The sequence below is a fragment of the Eptatretus burgeri genome, chromosome 1 (assembly GCF_056783735.1).
Source record: "Eptatretus burgeri isolate ZD-2024b chromosome 1, Ebu_testis_v1, whole genome shotgun sequence".
NCBI classification, from domain to species: Eukaryota; Metazoa; Chordata; class Myxini; order Myxiniformes; family Myxinidae; genus Eptatretus; species Eptatretus burgeri.
In genome coordinates, this window is record NC_140961.1 from 64,790,154 (window position 1) to 64,811,470 (window position 21,317).

At 40.6% G+C, this 21,317-nt stretch overlaps 2 protein-coding genes across 5 annotated transcripts in view; one reads left to right on the plus strand and one right to left on the minus strand.

Annotated features, from left to right (window-relative positions):
* The window catches only part of NDUFA3 (NADH:ubiquinone oxidoreductase subunit A3), a 7,147-nt gene extending 1,804 nt beyond the window's left edge, over positions 1-5,343 (plus strand). The window contains exons 3-4 of the mRNA XM_085886272.1: positions 4,624-4,701; positions 5,126-5,343. Coding sequence (XP_085742398.1) covers positions 4,624-4,701; positions 5,126-5,214 — 167 coding nt within the window. The 3' untranslated portion in view covers positions 5,215-5,343. The remainder of the gene's footprint in view (positions 1-4,623; positions 4,702-5,125) is intronic.
* Positions 5,344-5,536: 193 nt separating this feature from the next.
* TBL3 (transducin beta like 3) overlaps positions 5,537-21,317 on the minus strand; it is a 113,253-nt gene continuing 97,472 nt past the window's right edge. For all 4 annotated transcript variants that reach the window (XM_085886226.1, XM_085886234.1, XM_085886242.1 and 1 more), the window contains 11 exons: positions 21,196-21,302; positions 18,339-18,483; positions 15,373-15,600; positions 15,201-15,271; positions 14,218-14,374; positions 14,040-14,098; positions 12,817-12,920; positions 9,668-9,739; positions 6,676-6,834; positions 6,171-6,261; positions 5,537-5,962 (listed from right to left, as the gene is read on the minus strand). In XM_085886226.1, coding sequence (XP_085742352.1) covers positions 5,575-5,962; positions 6,171-6,261; positions 6,676-6,834; positions 9,668-9,739; positions 12,817-12,920; positions 14,040-14,098; positions 14,218-14,374; positions 15,201-15,271; positions 15,373-15,600; positions 18,339-18,483; positions 21,196-21,302 — 1,581 coding nt within the window. In that variant the 3' untranslated portion in view covers positions 5,537-5,574. The remainder of the gene's footprint in view (positions 5,963-6,170; positions 6,262-6,675; positions 6,835-9,667; positions 9,740-12,816; positions 12,921-14,039; positions 14,099-14,217; positions 14,375-15,200; positions 15,272-15,372; positions 15,601-18,338; positions 18,484-21,195; positions 21,303-21,317) is intronic.

Genomic DNA, 21,317 nt, shown 5'->3' on the forward strand with positions numbered 1-21,317 from the left:
CATGGGTGGTACCAGCGCTGGGGTGATCGTGTGGACACCAATGAGGTCGCTGCAAAACTCAGACATAGTGGGGCAATTTTTTTGAGAGGTTCATGAGGGCAATTTGAGGATTCATGAAATTGAGGAAAAATTCATGTAAGATAACAGCAATTTTTGAGAGGAATCGTGCAAATGATTATATAAGCATCAAATTTGGCACATTTGTTCTCCAGGGGACTCTAATCGAATCTGCCTGATTGGCCATTTGAAAATCCAAATTTTGAAAAAAAAAAAAAAAAACTTCAAAAAAGTCAAGATCATGAATCAATGTTGGATGCTGGCTGAGATTGGTGAATGTTTCAGAAACATCATCAAAGACGTTCCAAGTCTGCCGTGCAGTTTTCTTCCCTTTACCGTGGAAGGCAGACAACGTCACATCCAGTGAACGCATGGAAGTATGGGATCCCTCGAGCTTTCTCAGGCCCTATTGCAGAAACTACCTCATGGACTGGAATCCATCGTGCCTTGGCTCCTTGTCCAAAGGCAATCCACATGTTCTCAAGACCTAGTTCCTGTAAGGATGGCAGTACAGATATTGCTATGACTAGTACGTCCGTGTCATTAGCCTTAATGATAACGGACTTGCTACCATCCGTCGTTGCATCCCTGGCGTGTACAAATATTCGAGTGTCAGCTTCTTCATGACAACATGGAGACACAGCATCCAGTGACTTCCTTGTGTTGCTAATGGCATCTTCTCCTTTTGTGACAATGACCGTGCTTGTCGTCTGTGCTTCACACATCTTTTCCGCAAGGAAGTGAAACAGCTCAGTCTTGTTGCTGTCATCTCGAAGAAAGCTTCTCCAGTTACTTGGGGTCTTACTGGTTCCTGTCACTCTTCTTATGATTCCTTGCCCCCTTTTCGACCTTGCCTCGGACTTCAGACTTGACTTCTTGTCCACATCAAACACTACGTCCACCCTCTCGTACCTGGCACCATAGGATTCCACCTTTGGGATGATGTCTTCTTTAGCATAGTCATCAAATATCTTTGAAGTGCGTGGAGGTAGGACATTGATAAGTGCTGAGCCATCAATGATGACTGCATCCCCCTTTGGTTCTCTGTCTGGGATGTTCACTTGCGCTTCAAGAATTTCAGCCAGCTGCGACTTCAAATTTTTTTGAAGTTTTTCTGTTTTTTTTTTTCAAATTTTTCAAAATTTGGATTTTCAAATGGCCAATCGGGCAGATTTGATCAGAAAGCCCTGCAGAACAGAAATGCCAAATTTGATGCTTGTATCATAATTTGCACGATTTTTCTACTATCCACTACACTAACACTCTGCCTACTGACCTGTTTGATCCACATTTAGGCGCCTTCCTCGCCAAGTGAATATTTAAGCACCACGTTCCACACATAGAGAGCTCTTCTTTGGCTTGGTCAGCAATATGTGGGTGAGAGGGCAGAATGGAGCTTACAGGTCAGAGGAGTGAAACAGTTCACAGAGCAGAGTGCTCGGCCAGCGAGAGATCCAATCGCAGTTATTAGGACCAAGCCAATAAAACACTAATGTACTGTTTTAAGTACGTCAAGACAAACAAAAGGCATCGTCCAACTCATGTAACATCTCTCTATATATTATATATGCTTCGATGAATGTATGTATCTTCCCGAAATACAGCCAAAACGGTACACGATTGCGTAAAAATTGTTAGTGCCACCTTACTCGCCATTCGCCTGCGGTGTGCAGTATCAAGTTTCGTTCAAATCGGGCAACGAAAAAAATTATTAAAAAATCAATTCCCGATTAAGTCAAGTACTCTTAGGGAGTATTTGATCAATGCAAACAACCTCAGTGGTATAGTTAGCTGGAGCTATTTTTTTTTTTCTTGAAATGATTTTTTTCATCAACCGCTGTCACAACGGGAACCCAACGGGTTCACGGGTCGTCTAGTTTAATAAGATTGTGGAAAAGACATTGCATCAACGGCAGTTAACTTGAATTTTTTTTTTTTTATTCTACCTTTCAAGTCTTATTTCAATTGAATGACATACTTGAGCACAAATCACCTTTTTAGCACTTTCAAAAACATTTCATTTAGCAGTACTTGGACAAAGTATTGCGGCATTTTACATAATCCCGACCAATCAAATTTGCCGCTCACAGACCCTGCCCATGTCTTCTTTTTTCTTCAAGATTGGGTCGGGTAAGGTGTTTTATGACCTCTCTAGAACCTTGTTGATATTCAACCTTACTTGCAGAACATACCCCTGAAACATTTTTTACTTTGGCTTGACTACTTTGCTTGGTGTCCGATTGCAAGTAGATGTCATCTGCAAAGCTGAGCTCCTCCTGATGGTCACCTTGGGGCCCACATCCACCTTGGGTCACCTTGGGGCCCACATCGACAGATGTGGTTAATTCCACATCTGTCGTGTTCTGTAGTCTTTAACACCCAGCCCAATACAAGTAGAAACTACATGCAGTAACTTCAAATTCTGGTGACTACTTTCTAGTTCAGATCACATTGCATTTGTATGTTTTGGATTATATATATGTTCATCATTCTAATCAATTCTCTGGATCTTCCATACCCTTCAAACATATTGCACGTTGCATCCCCGTTCACATCAATGAAGCGCATTTTCAAAGTTGGCGAAAGTCTCCAAAAACCCTAATTCCATTTAATACATTGTTCTGTTTTTCTTATTGTGAAAGTTTGGTCTCTAAACCCAGCCTGCACTTTCTTAAATACTCTATCCATAGCCTTCTGCATTCCATTTGGCATTGTCTTTCAGAGCACCTTGTTTGCAGTGCACAGACCAGTTAATACTCTTGTTACCACATCCAGTAAGGTCTCCTTTCTTTGGAAGTTTAACAATCAGTGCAACTTTCCACACTTTGGGCACTTATTTTGCTGTATTTTCCCCAATTAATTTATGCAAAACTGTCAATGTCTCAATAGTCCAGCATTTATATCATCCAGTTCAGTACACCATTGTTACTTTCCAGGAGTGGTTGTCCAATGAAAATCACTCCAAGAGCAAGGCATACAATAATCCAGGAGGCCACAAAGAACCCCAGGGTAATGTCTAAATCTGCAGGCCTCTCTTGCATTGGCTAATGTCATTGTTCATGAGTCCACCATCAGAAAAATACTGAACAAGAATGGTGTGCATGGTAGGACAGCAAGGAAGAAACCACTGCTTTCCAAGAAGAACATTGCTGCCTATTTCAAGTTTGACAAAGACCACCTGGATGATCCAGAGGTTATTGAAAGAATGTTCTGTGGCCAGATGAGTCAAAAGTGTAACTTTTTGGCTTAAATGAGAAATGACATGTTTGGTGAAAACCAAACACTACATTCCAGCATAAGAACCTCATCCCAACCGTGAAGCATGGTGGTGGGAGTATCATGGTTTGGGGCTGCTTTGTTGCCTCAGGACCCAGACGCTTTTCATTTGACGGAACCATGAATTCTGGATTGTATCGGAAAATTCTACAGGAGAATGTCAAGGCATCTGTCTGAGCTGAAGCTTTATAGAAAGCGGGTCATCAGTCGTAAACACACAAGTTTATCTACACCAGAATGGCTGAAGCAGAAGAGAATTTGCATTTTGAAATGGCCAAGTCAAAGTCCAGACCTTAACCCAATTGGAATGTTGTGGCAGAATCTGAAGCGAGCAGTTCATGTAAGAAAGCCCACACATATCTTTGAGTTGAAGCAGTTCTGGAAGGAGGAATGGGCCAAATTGCTTCATGCCAAGGTGCAGGACTGATCAAGAGTTGCAGGAAACGTTTGGTTGAAGTTATTACTGCTCAAGGAGGTGCCAACAGTTACTGAATGTAAAGGTTCACATACTTTTGCTGACAATGAAAAAGTAGATTCTTTTTTGGTGTGCTATTTGTTTAATCAGGTCCTCTTTATTTTATTAGGACTCAGATGAAGATCTGATCACATTTTAGGTCAAATGTATGCAGAAATGCAGAAAATTCTAAAGGGTTCACAAACGTTTTCTCACCACTGTATACACTCGACTTGTTCCATGTACACAGCGAGGCATCAATGTGTGCACCACCCCTTAGAAGGACAAAACCAGAATAAGTCTGCCAGAGCTGGGGGTGTTGGTGGACGTTAAAGATGATCCCAGGATGTCTTTCGCAAAGATTAGGCGAGTTATTGCCGACACCCTGAATTTTTTTTCCAAATTCCTATCACATTGAGTCAAACTGACAGGCCTCGCCAGCTAGCCAGTTCCACAATTGTCCCCCTCACCCAGCCAACCCCACAAGATGGGGATAAATGGGGCTGCTAAAAAGAGATGTACAATTTTTTTTTATACATTATGGGAATCCAAAATACCGATGCTAAATGTCAGAGCAATAACAATGTTATAAAATCAGTTTAAGATACCAAAGTCGTCAAGCTTCTTTACATGTTTGGGGGGGGGGGGGGGGTTTCACGTAATAATCGACTCGAGGGGAAATAAAGAAGTACACATATATGCCTTGAATGAGTTGCAATGGTGGACCCCAATCAAAAAAAAAAAATTGACAGGTGGAACCGACTCCTGTGAAGCTATTAAAATGTATTGATGCTAGATATTATAGGTTGTGATCAATGTTGTTGTTGTTGTTGCAGCAATCGTTTTGCCTTTTATCAGTCCATATACGAAATATGCAAGTATGGTGAATGAAGTCACACCATTCACTTATCCAGGTTAGTGTACAGTATTATTGTTGGAGCTTATGCTGGCTTTAATTCCAACACCCCCGTTCCTGCTGGTATACTGCATTGCCATGAAGTTGATACAACCAGCTCCCTTTCCCAAGGTGTAGTTTTCGTGTGCTTGTTTGCAATAGTTACATTAAAAGCTATGATTAAACACAATGTTAGCACTTCATAATAAAACCAGCTGTTCGATCTGCATTTAGCTTGTGGATATGAAGGCCATGATGTCTGTCAGTCAGATTAAGCTAAATTAATTGCTGTATAATTAGTACTAGCTGCAGTCAGGGAGAATGCTGGGGTGTGGTGATGGTATTGGCATGATGAGAGAAATGGCCTTGAGCTGTACATTATGTGATGTGTAAGGCAAGCCATTTTTGTTAGAAAATGTTAACCATGTTTAACCACATTGCAGTGCCCGTCCGAGATGATGGGAACATGCCAGATGTTCCGAGCCATCCCTGTGATAAAGTGGGACGCACCCTTGACTGGATGAAGAGCTGAAACACCTTCACCTTGTTATTAATGATGTTTAAATGCAAAGCAAGATATTCCTTCAAACGTGTGTGACACTCTATTGAACTCGGGACTGGTTTGATTAGATTATTAAAAAGCAGCTTCGGTTATCCATAAGCTGAATATGTCGCTCAATTATTTACTTCGAATCATTCAAAAGGATTCCTGGCTTCACAACGTGATTTATTTAAAAACAAAGTCACATCTCCACAGGTATAACTGGGAACATGATATTATATATATATATATATATATATATATATATATATATATATATATATATATATTTCTGGAAGGTTGATGAAAACAAGGGGTTGGGGGGTGGGGGTAGTGATTGTTTGATGTTCATCAGGAACAGTTTTCTTGATGTTTATTGGTTAAATTGGTGACCTTGACTTTCTTGCATTTCAAGCCAATCTCTTCTACCTCTTCATCTTCACCTGTGTCATCATCATCCTTCATGAAAACAGGAACTTTATGCCTGTGTAAGGAGGTCCCTTTCACCTGTGTGATGCTTTCCCTGTCACTGGATTCATCATCAGAATTGTTACTCTCTTTCTCCATCTCTTCATCCTCTTCCTCCTCCTCCTCCTCCTCCTCCTCCTCATCTTTCCCTTCCATTTCCCCTCTCCATTGTCGTATGGATGGTGTTGCATTCCCAGTGTGCAACACTTCTTTGCGAGTGGAAGTGACTGTCGGTTCTGTGTCCATCCCATTGTCTTGTGCCACAATCTCCCTGCCCAGAAACAAACAAACATTTGATGCCCAAGAACAACAGTTTCCCAAATTCATTCTGGCTCTCCACCTCCATTACATCTTTGCCATGCGAGCATATCATGGTACCAGACAGTAAATCATAAGGAAAATCCCTAGTCACAGTGTATCTCTGACTTGTGACAAGGCCCGAGGGTTAATAAGTTAAGTACAGGACCGTGACAGCCTACCTGTAATCTGGTGCAAGTCGCATGTGGTGCCACATGTAATCCAAGAACTTGGTCGCTTGTAGAAGTTTTGTGAGCCGCTGAAAGTGACGCTCTGGAATGACACAAGTAAAACTTTCAGTATTTTGAAGACGATCTAACCGATTCAAAATGAGGATAAACCTTCAGCCATGCGCATAATGCAAAAAGCAGACTGCAGTGTAGGTCATACCGCAGCGTATTCGGCACGAGAACATTACAGGCCAGCGCTCACCTGGCCTGGAGGGGCACTATCCAGGATTATGGAGCAATTGTGAATGGCAGGCTCTGCCTTTTGCAGTCGACACAGTCAGAGGTTTATCCTTTTGATTCAAATTTTCCCGACTAACCCTCCAGACAGGTTTGTGGACCAGTGACAGGATGTTGTGTCAATAGCCGGTGTGACACACGATTTGTGAAATCCTAATGGTGAAGGAGCTTGTGATCGATTTAAAATGAACAGCTGTTTGATGTGTGCAGATTTTCTCACCTGTGTAAGGTAGCAGGGACTCCACAGTGCTGCGCATGGTTGGCATGCGAAGCAGATCTTCTGGTGGAATGTGCTGGAAAGTGATAGATAGCACCAACTGTGCTTCGTGGCAGTGACGCGAGTTTGTGTTCCATGTCACGCAAAATGTAAGCAAGTTATCTAAGACAAAGGGTAGCGAAGAAAAGGGAATGACAACCCATTTTTGCTTGGAAACCATTTTCATGCACTTGCACAACAAACAGGTTGCATTTATTCTATTCTCCAAGATCTATCGTCGGCAAAAACGTTTTTGATTTTTCGTACGAAATATGTTGAAACAGAATGCAAAGCGGAAACTTAACCCCCTGCCAACATCGCTTTTCAAAAAAAGTTTTTTTTTTTAGTTATGGGTGCTCATCCTGAATTATTTTCACCTTCTACACTTTCCAGGAAGTGACAGTTTGCATCCACACTGCATGCTTTTGTAAATCAGGTGATATATATATATATATATATATATATATATATATAGTACAAGATTGTGGCGGTTGGGATTACACTTTTAAAGAAGGCGCTTCCAACCAAAAGTAAAAACTAGATAGACTCCACTAATTTGAGCAAAAAAGTGAGAGCAGACCCGGTCTCGGGCAACGCTTCGCTGGCTTCACAGCCGGCTTCATCAGGCACAATGGAGTCATCATCTCACGTGACATTATCGAGGCCTGGTACTCTTGTTTAAACTCCATCAACCGACACATCGACTTGCATCCCACATACAAAGCACTACGCAATCGATTACAACGTCAACACAAACAGCAGAATCATTCAAATTGAAAGGAAACCTTGTGATTGGCTCGGACTTGGACCAATCCATGACGCAAACTGTCCCCAATGGAATTTAACGGTGATACCACCACAGCACTCTCAACACCTCTGAGGAAGAGAACTAGTTTGTTCTTGAAATGTCAGGCTTTAAATAAATTATTTTAAATTTGAATTCTTTTTTTTTTTGCTCGGTGTGCTATTTCTTACACACACACACACACACACACACACACACACACACACACACACACACACACACACACACACACACACACACACACACACACCAAAATAACATTGAATAGTTTTTGAGATTCTGACAAATTTGATTTATGAATGCATGCATTCGACTTGTAAGTTTTGGTTTATTTAATTTTTTATGGTATCGTTTCGATATTCTCAAATTATTTATAAACGTCTTCATGCTGTCCATTATTCACTATAATTGATCGAATTTGGTGTTGATTCTGAGAAAACATTTTCCAGCACAGTTGTAGGGATGGATGGCAGCATCAACAATACGACATTTAAGTTCTTCAAGGTCCCTTGGTTTGCTCATGTGGAGGAGAATCACAAAAAAAAATTAAGTGATTCTTCACCAATGAGAGAATGGGGCCAAAAACGATATGTAGTGTGACATTTCAAAAAGATGTGGACAAGTTATGATAAAACTAGGTGGATGAGTTGGTTCGGTGACAAGAACCAATGGATTCAATTTTGGTTCAGGTCCAGATCCAGATCGATCCTGGCCTCAATCTAAGCAGAGTTGACAGGTACAGCTGGTCATCACTCGCCTTGCAATAAAAGGATTTCCTCTGCATGAAATGATAGCGAGTGCAAAGTTTATTTCCATTCTTTTCATCCTATAATCTATACCCAATTATATAGCCTATCACTGTACATGCCACACTTCTTCCACCCCCACAAGTAATTTATAATCTGACAGATTTTAGGATGTTGTTTGTGGACAATATGACTTGTGGCAGAGAGTATGCAGAAGGTACTGGGGGAGTGGAAGGAGGCATTCTGGAAGCATGGACTGAGGCTGAGTATGGAGAAAACCGAGGTGAGTGTGTTGGGCAGCAGAGAAAATAAATGAATATCAAGTTAGAGAGGAAGGAGATCAGACGGGGAAATAGGTTTGAGTACTTGGGAGGAACAATTATTTATGAATGATGTAATGATGATGGTAAGTCAGAGGTAGAGGTGCAGAAGAGGATTCAGGTGGGGATGAATGCATGAAGGAGGGTGTAATGAGTAATGGCAGACCAAAAAAATAAAATCAAGGGACAGTTTGGGGGCATTTGTGTGATGCCAGTCAACATTTAAGGTCTTTAAACAATGGCATTCACAGAGCCAATAACAGAGGTTGCAGGTCTGTGAGAAATGTGTCAGGAGGATTGCAAGAGTGAAGAGGTGGATGAACTGAGGGAGGATATTGGTGTGCTTGACTGGGAGATTAGTAAAAAGCCAGCTGAAGTTAGCTGGACACTTGGTGTGGATGGGGGAAGAGAGAATGGCAAAGGGAGCAGATAGGTTTGAAGGAGCAAAGTTGGAGGAAGAGGTGGACTGCAGTTGAGATGGGAAGATTGTGTGAGGATGGCTATTAAGGTGGGGGTGGCTTGAGAGTGGGGAGAGTTGCTTGAGGTCAGGGGAAAGTGGAGTATCATGGTAAAGGCAGGGCAGAAGCTTGGAACCATTGGACCTCACCCCCTATAATGAGAAGAAGATGATGATTAATGTGTTGATGTAACAGACATGATTGGCCAAATGGCCTCCTCCTGTTAAAATTCCTTCTATTTAAAGTAGTTGTCTCCTTGAAATGATGCCTTCCTTTGGTTCATGTCAAAAAGGTCAACACTGATTGACAAAGTCCCATACACAAGACCTAGTCCTTCATTGCTTCGACATGGCTCGGGAATGCAGATTATCCGAGCAGAAGGGAATTTTTACTTCAAATTCGGATGGAAAGTTTGCTTTGTAGCAATGTCATGATCCACCAATAATACAAGCGACCAACATAGCTGTAATATCAGGACGCTTTTGGAAAACCAGAAAAGGCAAAAACAAAGGTTTCATCTGTGCCTCCTGCAGTCCTGGCATGAAACAATGGAAGGTTTCACATGCATACACTTTAAAGTACCATTGGTAACAAAATGTTAACATTTGATTCACCTGCAACAATTACCTTTTTGATCTTGCCTCAACTTCATAATCGACGTCTCCAAATCTTTTTCACCACTGGGTTCTTCAAGAATAGCTTTCGGCATAAGAATACAAAATGAGTATCACGTTTGTACTTGCACAATGTACATGTTCAAGTGCAAAAGGCTATTTTGATTAAGCATGAGGAGGAAAAAGCAGGAAAAGTTATACAGCACAAAAAAAAGACAAATAAAATAAATTGCTAAGTATAAAACAGATTAACTAACTTATTTCAAACTTTTTCAGTATTTTAGAAAACCAAAAATGTTCTTTTCTTGCCCCCCCCCCCAAAGAGCCTTTTAGTATTCTAGATGAAGCCTGGTGTTGGCTTAGCGGTTCGGGTGGCTGACTTGGGATCCTAGGGTCCTGAGTTTGAGCCCCATTGGCTGCTGAATTGATACCAGGTGGGGTTGACTCAGCCTGTCATCCTTCCAAGGTCAGCAAAATGAGTACCAGTGCACTGGTAATAGGCACACTGCATCAGTGGCATAGCTGCATCCCTAACCAATGACACAACCAGCAGCCATAAGGCTGCACTCGAAAGAGAGAGAGAGAGTATTCTATATACAATCATGTATCAAACATAAAAGGTATAGATATAAAGTGCCTAGAGAAAGCCTACACCCCCTTTTCAAAATTTTCACCTTTTGTTGCCTTAGACCCTGGAATTAAATTGCATGAAATCAGACTTTTTCCACCTTTATTTTCACATCATAACCCACAATTTCCAAGTGAAAAACAAATTCTACAAATTTCAGAAAATTAAATAAAAATACAAAACTACAATATCTTGGTTGGATAAGAGTCCACACCCCTGAGTTAATACTTGGTGGAAGCACCTTTGACAGCAATTACAGCTGTGAGTGTTGGGATAGGTCTCTACCAACTTTGCACATCTTGATTGGCAAATATTTGACGGTTCTTCTGAACAAAACTGTTTAAACTCAATCAAGTTGCATAGGAAGTGTTGCTGGACAGCAATCTTCAAGTCATGCCACAGATTTTCAATTGGATTGAGGTCGGTGCTCTGACTGGGCCACTCAATGACATTTATATTTTTGGTCCTTAGCCACTCGAGTGTAGCTTTGGCTGTGTGCTTCGGGTCATTGTCATGCTGAAAGGTGAACTTCCGTCCCAATTTCAGCTTTCTTGCTGAGGGCAGCAGGTTTTCCTTCAGGATTTTTCTGTATTTTGCTCCATCCATTTTCCCTTCCATCCTGACAAGTGCCCCAGCCCCTGCTGATGAGAAGCGTCCACATAACACGATGCTGCCACCACCATGCTTCACAGATGGGATGGTGTTCTTTGGGTGATGTGCTGTGTTGGGTTTGCACTAAATGTTATGGAGTTCCATCTTGGTTTCGTCAGACCACAAAACTTTTTGTCACATGACTTCAGAAGCTCCAAAGTTTTTTTTGCATACCTCAAACGGGACTGAAGGTGGGATTTTTGAGTAATGGCTTCCATATTACCACCCTACAATACAGGCCAGACTTGCGGAGTGCTTGGGATATTGTTGTGACATGCACAGAGTGACCAATCTTTGCCATAAAGGCCTGGAGCTCATTCAAAGATACCATATGCCTCTTGGTGGCCTCTCTGATCAGTCTCCTTGCTTGGTCATCCAGTTTGGAGGGACGGCCTGATCTAGACAGGGTCTTGGTGGTACCATATGCCTTCCATTTCTTAATGATTGTTTTGACTGTGCTCCAAGGGATATTCAAGGCCTTTTAAATATTTTTATACCCATTCCCTGATCTGTGCCTTTCCATAACTTTATCCCGGAAGTCTTTTGAAGCTCCTTGGGTCTTATGATTGAGTCTTTGTTGTGAAATGCACTACCCAGCAGAGGAAACCTCCAGGAATAGCTGATTTTATCCTGAAATAATCAATCACTGAAATTATAAACAGATGAAGACCAATTAACTTGGTGTGTGATTTTGAAGGTGATTGGTTACACCTGAGCTAATTTACAATTGCTATTACAAGGGTAGTGCATTTCTTGATATTATTGCTATTATTACGATTATAATATTACATTATGACACTTATCCAACCAAGATATTCAAGTTTTGTGTTTAAAATTAATATTCTGAAATTTGTAGAATTTGTTTTTCACTTGGAAGTTGTGGGTTGTCATGTGTAAATAAAGGTAGAAAAAGTCTGATTTAATGCAATTTAATTCCAAGCTATAAGGCAACAAAAGGTGAAAATTTTGAGAGGGTGTACACTTTCTTTTGGCACTGTATACAACAGAAAATGTAAAAATGTGTTGACCTTTACAGTCCTATTATTGACAAATGTCTCAAACTTGTTTCCTAAAAATAATTAAAAGAGTTTGTAGCACAACCATCTCAAAAACAAGGATGCATTGTCCATATCCCACAATTCAGTACAGATTATGGGTGTTTAGTGACGTCAGCAATATGTGCGCACACATGAACCCACGGCCATAGTAGAGTACAAGCGAACGACAAAGGAAAGCCAATTCACGATCGGAGTGGAAAATTAGTGCAATTGTGCTTTGTCATGACAAAACATGCCTGGTGTTGGCTTAATGGTAAAGGAGGTGGGCTTGGTATCCTAGGCTCCTGAGTTCAACTCCCACTCAGTTGTTGAATTAATACTAGGTGGGGTTGACTCTGGCTGTCATCCTTCTGAGGTATCCTGTGTCGGAGTGGCGACCCATCCAGGATTGTGCCCAATAGCCAAGGAGACTGCTAAGGCAGCACCAACGCTCCGCATAGAGTATAGTCCCAATGGATGGATTACCAAAGTTCTCAAGTATTATTTTATCCTTTCACAACAAAGTTTTTTTTCTTCTGAAAAATCGATTGAGAAAAAACGGGGTTTGATCTATAGGGCTCAGGAACCGCATGTAAATTATTAGCGAGCCACAAGTTGCCGACCTCTGTCCTCAATAATCCACCTTTGTTGTCCATGGTTTTGAGGTCTGTTTGATTCCTTTTTCAGCACAATAAATACCATACAAACTATGAAGTGAGTGTTGCAAGGAGGCCGTACGAACTCTCACCAATGCTCATTCTATTGTAAAGCCTTATATTGCATCGATAAAATAATCTTAAAAGTGAAGATTCAAGCAAAAATGGGTGTAGGTGAAAAGTGATTTACCCCTGATAACATCTAGAGTTGTGTGTGGCTGGTCCAGGGAGATGGAAAAGCTGAGGGCTTTTTGAAAACGCTTTTCTTTGAGAAGGTTTGAAAGTTCTTGCTGCCTGAAAACCAGGAAACACCAAAATGAGTTTTTTGCATCAAAACAGACTTCTTGTCACATCACTTTCTGCCTGGTTTTGAGTGGTTCACGACTGATGAGATTACTCCCTTGAAGCTTTCTAAATGGTTAAATTAAATGAGTGGGGGGAGGGAGTGAGGTGGTTCAAGAATGGAAATAAGCCCTTAACCCATTCCATATTAACATTAATGATTTAGTACCACCATTTTCCTGCACAATCAATATTTAGTGTAAAGCTGTCCTTTGTACCATCGTTTGAGGGGGAGGGGGGGTGAAGTGTTATGTGATCAGGAGACAAGGCATTAGAATCGGATGTGCTTGTAAAGGATCGAGGGGAAATGTTATCCAATTTAGTGTGTAGATAGGATAAGGATGTCCATCTGGTGTTCTCCCTTGTCCAAAACGAGTTTGGTGCCGGGTAAAAGTGTCACGGCTACGTCTATATATATATATATATATATATATATATATATATATATATATATATATATATATATATATATATATATATATTCGTCAATATATATGCACCAATTCAAACCTTGGTGACCAGGCCGCCAGGATGGCGACATGCGATTGGTGGAGAATTAAGTCAGTACGCCTGGCTTCGATTGGCCTTGTGCAGGGGCCACCACCAACAGGCTTGCTGTTGTGAATGTGGCTTGTAGAAATCTAGTTCCTCCGTTTAAGTATCATGAATATCTGCCTGTATCTGTCATCCTGAGATCTGTTCGGTGCGTGTTCTGTCCAATCCAATAAATTATTTATTTCTCCAAAGACCTTGCATGTGTCTGCCTCACTTCTAATCTCATGTTCCCACGCTCTGTAAACGTTTTGGTTCCTTCGGTTTTCCCCGAAGTGGACTTATATTAAGGGGATTATCATAATCTGATAATTACCAGTGTTCTGGATATGCCCGATAGAACCGAACCGCTTGCTATTGCGATGCACTAATTGGAGTATTAATCGGCCATCCATGCAACCTGCTTGTTGGAGCATGTACGGACCTGCGTGTGTTCACCCAAGGTGTTAACGCAAGCCCTGGCGGCTGTACACGTGACAAGCTGTTTTTTTTTGTTTTTTTTTTAACAGAGGATCTTACTTGAGAATCTGCGCTGCTTGCTTTATTCGCTCTTCTTCTTTCTCTTCTTCAGTCACATCCTGTAAGGCAATATTGTATGCAGCAAAGAAAATAAGGAAAACATCTTTGGTGTATTTTTCCCCCCATTTTTTTTAAACAGTTATATTAGCAGGTAAAGTGATAAAGGAAATTTTCATGCCTTCCAAAGGATGATACAAGAGTCTCCAGCACCCGTCACCAACTGGTTGTCCTGCCTGTTGACGTGCAACCCCCAGATCCGATCCTCGTGCCCATCAATGGTCTTATTGCACTCATTTGTTTTGATGGTCCACACCTTGATCAAGCCATCAGATCCACTGTAAAGAACGGTCAAATAATTTGACTTTTCCTGATTTTCCACAACAAGGATGTTTTCACTATTCCTCAATGTAAGACTGCCTTTATTTTATACCATACTGCTTGGATTTTTATTATAAGACAATTTTTCTTTGACAGAGTGAATCATCATGAAGTCACTGTAGCTTTTTGCATGTTTAAAATAAACTTGCACAACTTGGTTCTGAGACACGATCAAGTTTTCAAAAAGATGAAATACTGTAACGATTTTGGTTCTCTGTTGATAACGATGCCATTTTTGATCTCGTTGCAATCCCCTCCTCTCCCAACCCCCATTGTTCTGTGTGGTGCAACTGAATGACACATCAGATTTCATTTAATTAAAAAAAATTCAAACATTCATTCTTCTTGCACATTATGCATATTGGATGAGCAATCAATTACAAATTCCATGACGGATGTTCAGCTGTGCCATTGATGTAATGACAATAATTTGGAATTTGGTCAGTGTGCTGGCAACAATCCACTATTCTTTATGAAAGTCACTGTGGGATATTTAATGTCCACCAGCTTATTCTGGCAGATGGCTCCCCAAATAAAAGTCCCATCTGATGGACAAATGCACTCATTGGCCCTGCTTGCAAAACACCAATCCGACAGTTTATAGTGATTTCAAACCGAGATGAAACAGCTCAAAAGCAAGTGTGCTATATCTGCATCGTTCTGGACACAATCATTAACTAACTGCTCATCCCTCTTTTAAAAACTGTACTCTATCAACAGTCTTCCTGTCTTTCCAAACAATCTGTGAGGAATAAAAAAGGAGGTGTCCCACAATGTTGTTACCTTGAGACAAGTTGCATGCCACGTGTGACAAATACCACCCTCAGAACTGATGTTTCATGACCTTCAAACGTCTGCAAGACAAGCAAGTATTAAAAGCGTTGCGTACTCACTGCAATATCACCTCTGTCGTAATGCACAACCTGGTTAACTCTGCCAGCAATGATGAAGTCACCATAAGGCAGGATAGGTCCTGAAGGCCCCACAGACGTATGGTCCCATCAGCTGAACTCGTCGCCAGCACTTGGTCCATAGGTGAGAACTGGACGCACCAAACTCCACGTCTGTGACCACGTAATATGCCCACAAGTTCACCTGTTGATAACCACAGCTTGGCTGTATGGTCCTGAGAACCGCTGGCAAATAATTTGTCATTTGGGGATATGGCAATGCTGTTGATGTCCTGCATACGATAATACATTTTCAAAGCATCATTTACAAGCCCTTCTCTCCACCCATGTGTTAAGATATGTCTAAAGTTTGGACATTTATTAAATGCACCTTCATAAATAAATATATACTAGCGATACCCGCGCACATGCACGGGATAGCAGTACAACATAGCTGGTAGCAGACGACAGACTGTACACGGGGAATGACAAAAATACGCATTGTGCAAAATGCAAGTGGTACTATGGAACGCCAAGACTTCCCAAACATTGGCGGCATGTCCGCTAAGTGCCACAGCAATTTCATAGGGATCGTGTGACGGCGAGCCGAGTTTTTAGTGTGCAAGCTTGGTATTATAATAGAGATTACACACACACACACACATACATACATTCACAGTCGTGGCCAAAAATATTGACACCCTTGCACTTTTTTAAAACAATGCACCATTTCTTCCAGAAAATTGTTGAAATTAAAAAAATCTTTTGCATCCACATATGTATTTCTTTGGTTTGCAGTTCCACACGCAAATCCTAAAATGGCCCGGACAATATTATTGGTACCTTTTAGTTGTTATAAATCGTTAGATTTCAAGCAGGTGATACTCATTAACTCCACCGCCGAAGGTGAAGGAGGTTATGTTTTCACCCCCTCTCTGTCAGTTTTACATCATATCTCAAAAAGTTGTGGACATATCCGGATGAAATCTTGTGGACAAGTTCAGTGTGTGACAACGACAAACTGATTAGATTTTGGTGAAGATCCAAACCCGGATCCGACTACAAGAATTTATAAAATGATTCTTCACCATTGAGAGGTAGGGTCCAAAACGATACAGTACTGTGCAGCATGATATTTCCAAAATGTGTAGGGCCCGATATGTTCTCGAGGATTGGGCATTACGTGGCGGAGGGATGTGCTCCACCGAGTGCCCTTCGAGTTTACTTTGGAATTTAACTCACCTGTGGTGAGTTGCAGGTGTCTGTAATATAAAAATCACTCATTCAACCAGTTTGAATAGAGAAAAAGTCATTCTGCTGTTTTGTGTCACTGTGTGTATCGCAACGAGCATGGAGAAAAGAAAGAAAACCAGAGAGTTGTCTGAGGAGGACAGACACAAGATTGTAGCCAAGCATGGACAATCTCGAGGCAACAAGTCCATCTCAAGAGATCTTGATGTTCCTGTGTCCACCATACACAATGTTATCAGGAAGTTTAAAGTCCATGACACTGCAGCCAACCTCCCTGGACATGGCCGCAAGAGAAAACTTGATCGAAGATTGCAGAGAAGGATTGCTCGAATGGTGGAGAAAGCACCTCGATCAACTGCCAAACAGATTCAAGCTGACCTTCAGACACAAGGTACGACAGTTTCAACTCACACGATCCGTTGCCAACTCAATGAAAGGGAGATGAACTGCAATGAACCATGGTAGGAGACCACGGAAGACCTCACTGCTGAGAGAGACATAAGAAAGCCCGAATGGAGTTTGCCAAAACACACCTGAACAAGTCAAAATCATTTTGGGAGAATGTGCTGTGGACAGATGAGACCAAATTAGAGTTTTTTTGGGAAAGCACATCGTCTCTACGTTTTCAGAAAACAAAATGAAGCCTTCAAAGAAAAGAACACCTTCCCTGCAGTCAATCATGGAGGAGGTTCAGTGATGTTTGTGCCTTGAATGTGTGCATGGCATCAGGAAATCAGGAGATTACAAAGGCATATTGGAGCACAATGTTCAACCCAGTGTCAGAAAACTGGGTCTCCATCAAAGATCATGGGTCTTGAAGCAGGACAATGACCTCAAACACTTCAAAAAGCACCCAGGAATGGTTCAAGACAAAATGTTGGATTGTTCTGAAGTGGCCAGCAGAAGTTGTTATAAATCCCATTGAAGTTGTTATAAAGTCCAGACCTAAATCCCATTGAACACCTGTGGGAAGATCTGAAAACAGGAGTTGGGAGAAGGCACCCTTGAAATCTGAGAGAACTGGAGCAGTTTGCACACAAGAGTGGGCCAAATTGCCAGTAGAGAGGTGGAGGAAGCTCATTCATGACTCGAGGAAGCGCTTGACTGCAGGTATTTTGTCCAAAGGTTGTGCTACCAAATATTAAGTCTCAGGTGTCAATAATTTTGTCAATGCAATTTCTTTTTATCTTCTGATTTAAAATGATATATTAAGTTCTGAATCAAAAACAAAAGGTTCTGTAATATTAACAGTGAAATGAAGAATTGTTGGAGATCAAACACTTTTGTCACTTTCAACTTATTTTTAAACAAACTTGTGAGTTATTTGAAAAAAGTGCAACTGTGCCAACATTTTGGCCATGAGTGTGTGAATATGTATGTACAGTATGTACAATACCAATCAAAAGTTTGGACACACTGACTCATTCAAGGGTTTTTCTTTATTTTTACTATTTTCTACTTGCTGTGGGTATTTACTATATATATATATATATATATATATATATATATATATATATATATATATATATATATATATATATATATATATATATATATATATATATATATATATATATATATATATATATATATATATATATACATACATACATACATACATACATACATACAGACATACATACATACATACATACATACATACATACACACACACACACACACACACACACACACACACACACACACACACACACACACACACACACACACACACACACACACACACACACACACACACACACACACACACGGCCCATACTTTGTCATGCGCCTTGAATGTGAACTGTGGGATAATGGTAATAGGCTGATCTAAAGGTTCATCCTTTCTCGGAAGGCTCTTGTGAAGTTTCCACATCTTGATTGTGCAGTCTTTGCTTCCGCTCAACACAAACTGTTCCTTCAATCTGTAGAAGGTTACGCAATGCCAATGACACACCGACCTACCAACATTTAAGTGTTTAATTGTTTTTTTCTGTTTAATTGTTTAAATTGTGTAAGAACAAAGTAAGATTTATTTCATCAAAATACAACAAGAAAATTACTCTGATCAGTGGCAAGTGTGCACACATGCCTGTAAAATCGAAAAGCAGATGAGTGTAAACTGTCAAGCCTTTATTGCAACAACTATTGCTTTTTGGTAACCATAATACATATTTACCACATTTTGTAAGTTTTACAATGTGATATCTTTTAGTTTTACGAGTCCCCTCCTGGTTTCACCAGAGGGCACTACAGGTGTGCTGTCTGTCCATCCGTCCGTCCCATCTGTGGTTTTTCAGACTTTTTCCCCATACCCTTTAACATATTCAAGTGAAACTTGGTGCAAGGCTTTATTATTATGAGTAGTTACAGAACAAGATCGACTGTCAGGGCGTTTCGTTAATTTTTCACAGTTATGCCCTTTTTGGACTTAAAAATATCATTTCGCTCGGGGACATGTATTGCAAAGCAATTCTGGCTATCGTTTTAACAATGTTTCAGTGTATAATGAAGAAAGAAAATTAACGTACGATTGCACGTCAAAGTTTGGTGCACAAAATAAAATAAAAAGTTAAATTTGTGTTCAACAAGCTGACATGAGTTAATATCCTCGTCCTCTTAATGATGACGTCATAAAAACGAATATGACGTCATTGTGATGTATCAGGTTTGTAAAAAATTATCTGTGCTGCTAATGCCTGGCTTGATTCCAGCAAACAAAATTCAAACAGCTTGCCAAGTTTCGGAGATAATGGTATAGGCGATTTCCATTAGCGGCGATATTATGACGTCAACTTTTTTTCTAGGAAGAATTTCCAAAATCGGAGATGGTTATGAGAAAAACGGAGATGGAGACCCAAGGATCTTAAGCCAGCCACTTGAACCATCAAGTTCACATCAGGCTTGGTCTGTCAATGTAATTGCAGGAGTCAATCACGTTTAAATTGACAATCTGCAGATATTCTCGTTGCCCAAATGGTGCACATCTTGAATATGCAGTGTCGATACTCAATTTAATGTTTGCAATGGTCTAGTTATTAATCCAGATGACTAATATTTTTGTATAGTGAACATCTTCAATTGCCAGTCTTTTAAACATCTGTAATTAAAAGTCCAGTGCAATATAATTTCATGTTTGCCTTAATGAATAAATTGGTTTCTCTAAACACGTATTCATCGCTATCCTCTTGGATAAAAACTGAAACGAAAATTCCAGTGCATCGCAGATGTGTCTTACACCCCTATTCTCCCACCCCTCAAAATCTGTTGCTGGAATGACGGAGAGCATCATGTGACCCTTTGACGTCATTCCAGGAAAGCTCTTGCATCTGTACATGCATTGTGGTAGAACTGCACAGCACCCATGCATGTTATACACTCACGATTTCGTCTTTCACTCCATAAAAAAGAAATTATATGCCGAATTCACTCGTGAGCGATTTACTTTTTAACATTAAATATTCGCTCATGCCATTGGATGGTTCGCACGTGAACGATTTACGACTGTCTTGACAGCTCCGATAAGACTTCCTTCCCCCTGCAGTTAACATCTCTCATCACAACCTCATTCCCTCTCTACCTCTTTCTTTTTTCACTCATTCCCAAGCGATGGAAGCTGATAGCGTGTGAGCATTTTACAGCCATGGGTGTGTCAGGACGCACATGTTAATTAAGTGCACACACCACCCTTCCTACTCGGTTTCCATTTTGTTTTTCGTGATCAGCGTGACTGAAAATGCATTCATACTTCATATTTAATAATCAAAATATGCCACAGCATTCATATTACCAGCATTAGTACATCATTTTAGCTCGTGGATAATGGAGTCGACGAGCTTCAACAACCGTAACGATGTCAGTCAGTCAGTCATTCCTTGGGTCAATAAACAAGAGCCAAGGCGGCTACATTGGATTGTTTTGAAACTCAGCAAGATTCATGATGTCAATGAGCAAAAAGGAATGGAGCCATTTTTTCAATTTCCATCCAGGCGGTGAGATAATCAATTTAAAATATAATTGTGTGATTATCCCGTAAAATTATAATTTTTCCTTCAAATTAAACTGAAAAATCAACCTTAAACCTAATGCACCGCAACTATGACCGCCCTTCATTGGGAGACAAGCGTCTGTCCCACTTGGAACGATTCATTAATCAATAAAGTTGAGAATTTGTCGAGTGGTTTGGTACATCTTATCCCTCCACAACTCGACTCTCCACCACCCTCCCCACCACCACTCCCCCCCACCACAAAATAATTCAAACTAAAAACCATATATTCAGTTCTTGAAGTATTGTTTACAATTCATTAAAATCACACAACTTTTTATTTTATTTTATATTGCAATGGACCTTTAATATTAAGAGAGCAGTGTCCTGCATACAGTGCCTTCAGTAAGTATTCACATCCCTCGACCTTTGTCACGTTTTGTTATGTTGCGGCCTGAATTTACAATGGATTAAATTCTTCTAAAATTGTCATCGATCTGCACAAAATATCCCATAATGACAAAGTGAAAACACGTTTTAGAATTTTTTTTACCAATTAATTAAAAATTAACAAAGTTTGGGGCCACTCTGGTTTTGGAGTTATGGATCTCGCGCGTGCACGCATGCACGCACACACTCCAGTACTTACTTTGAGCATGCAAGGGAACCCACAGCCTGAGTATGACCAATACCCACAGCAACACAGCACACACGTCCAGAGTTTTTGTTCATTCTCCAGATCCTTATCGAGTTGTCCTATCACACAGAATC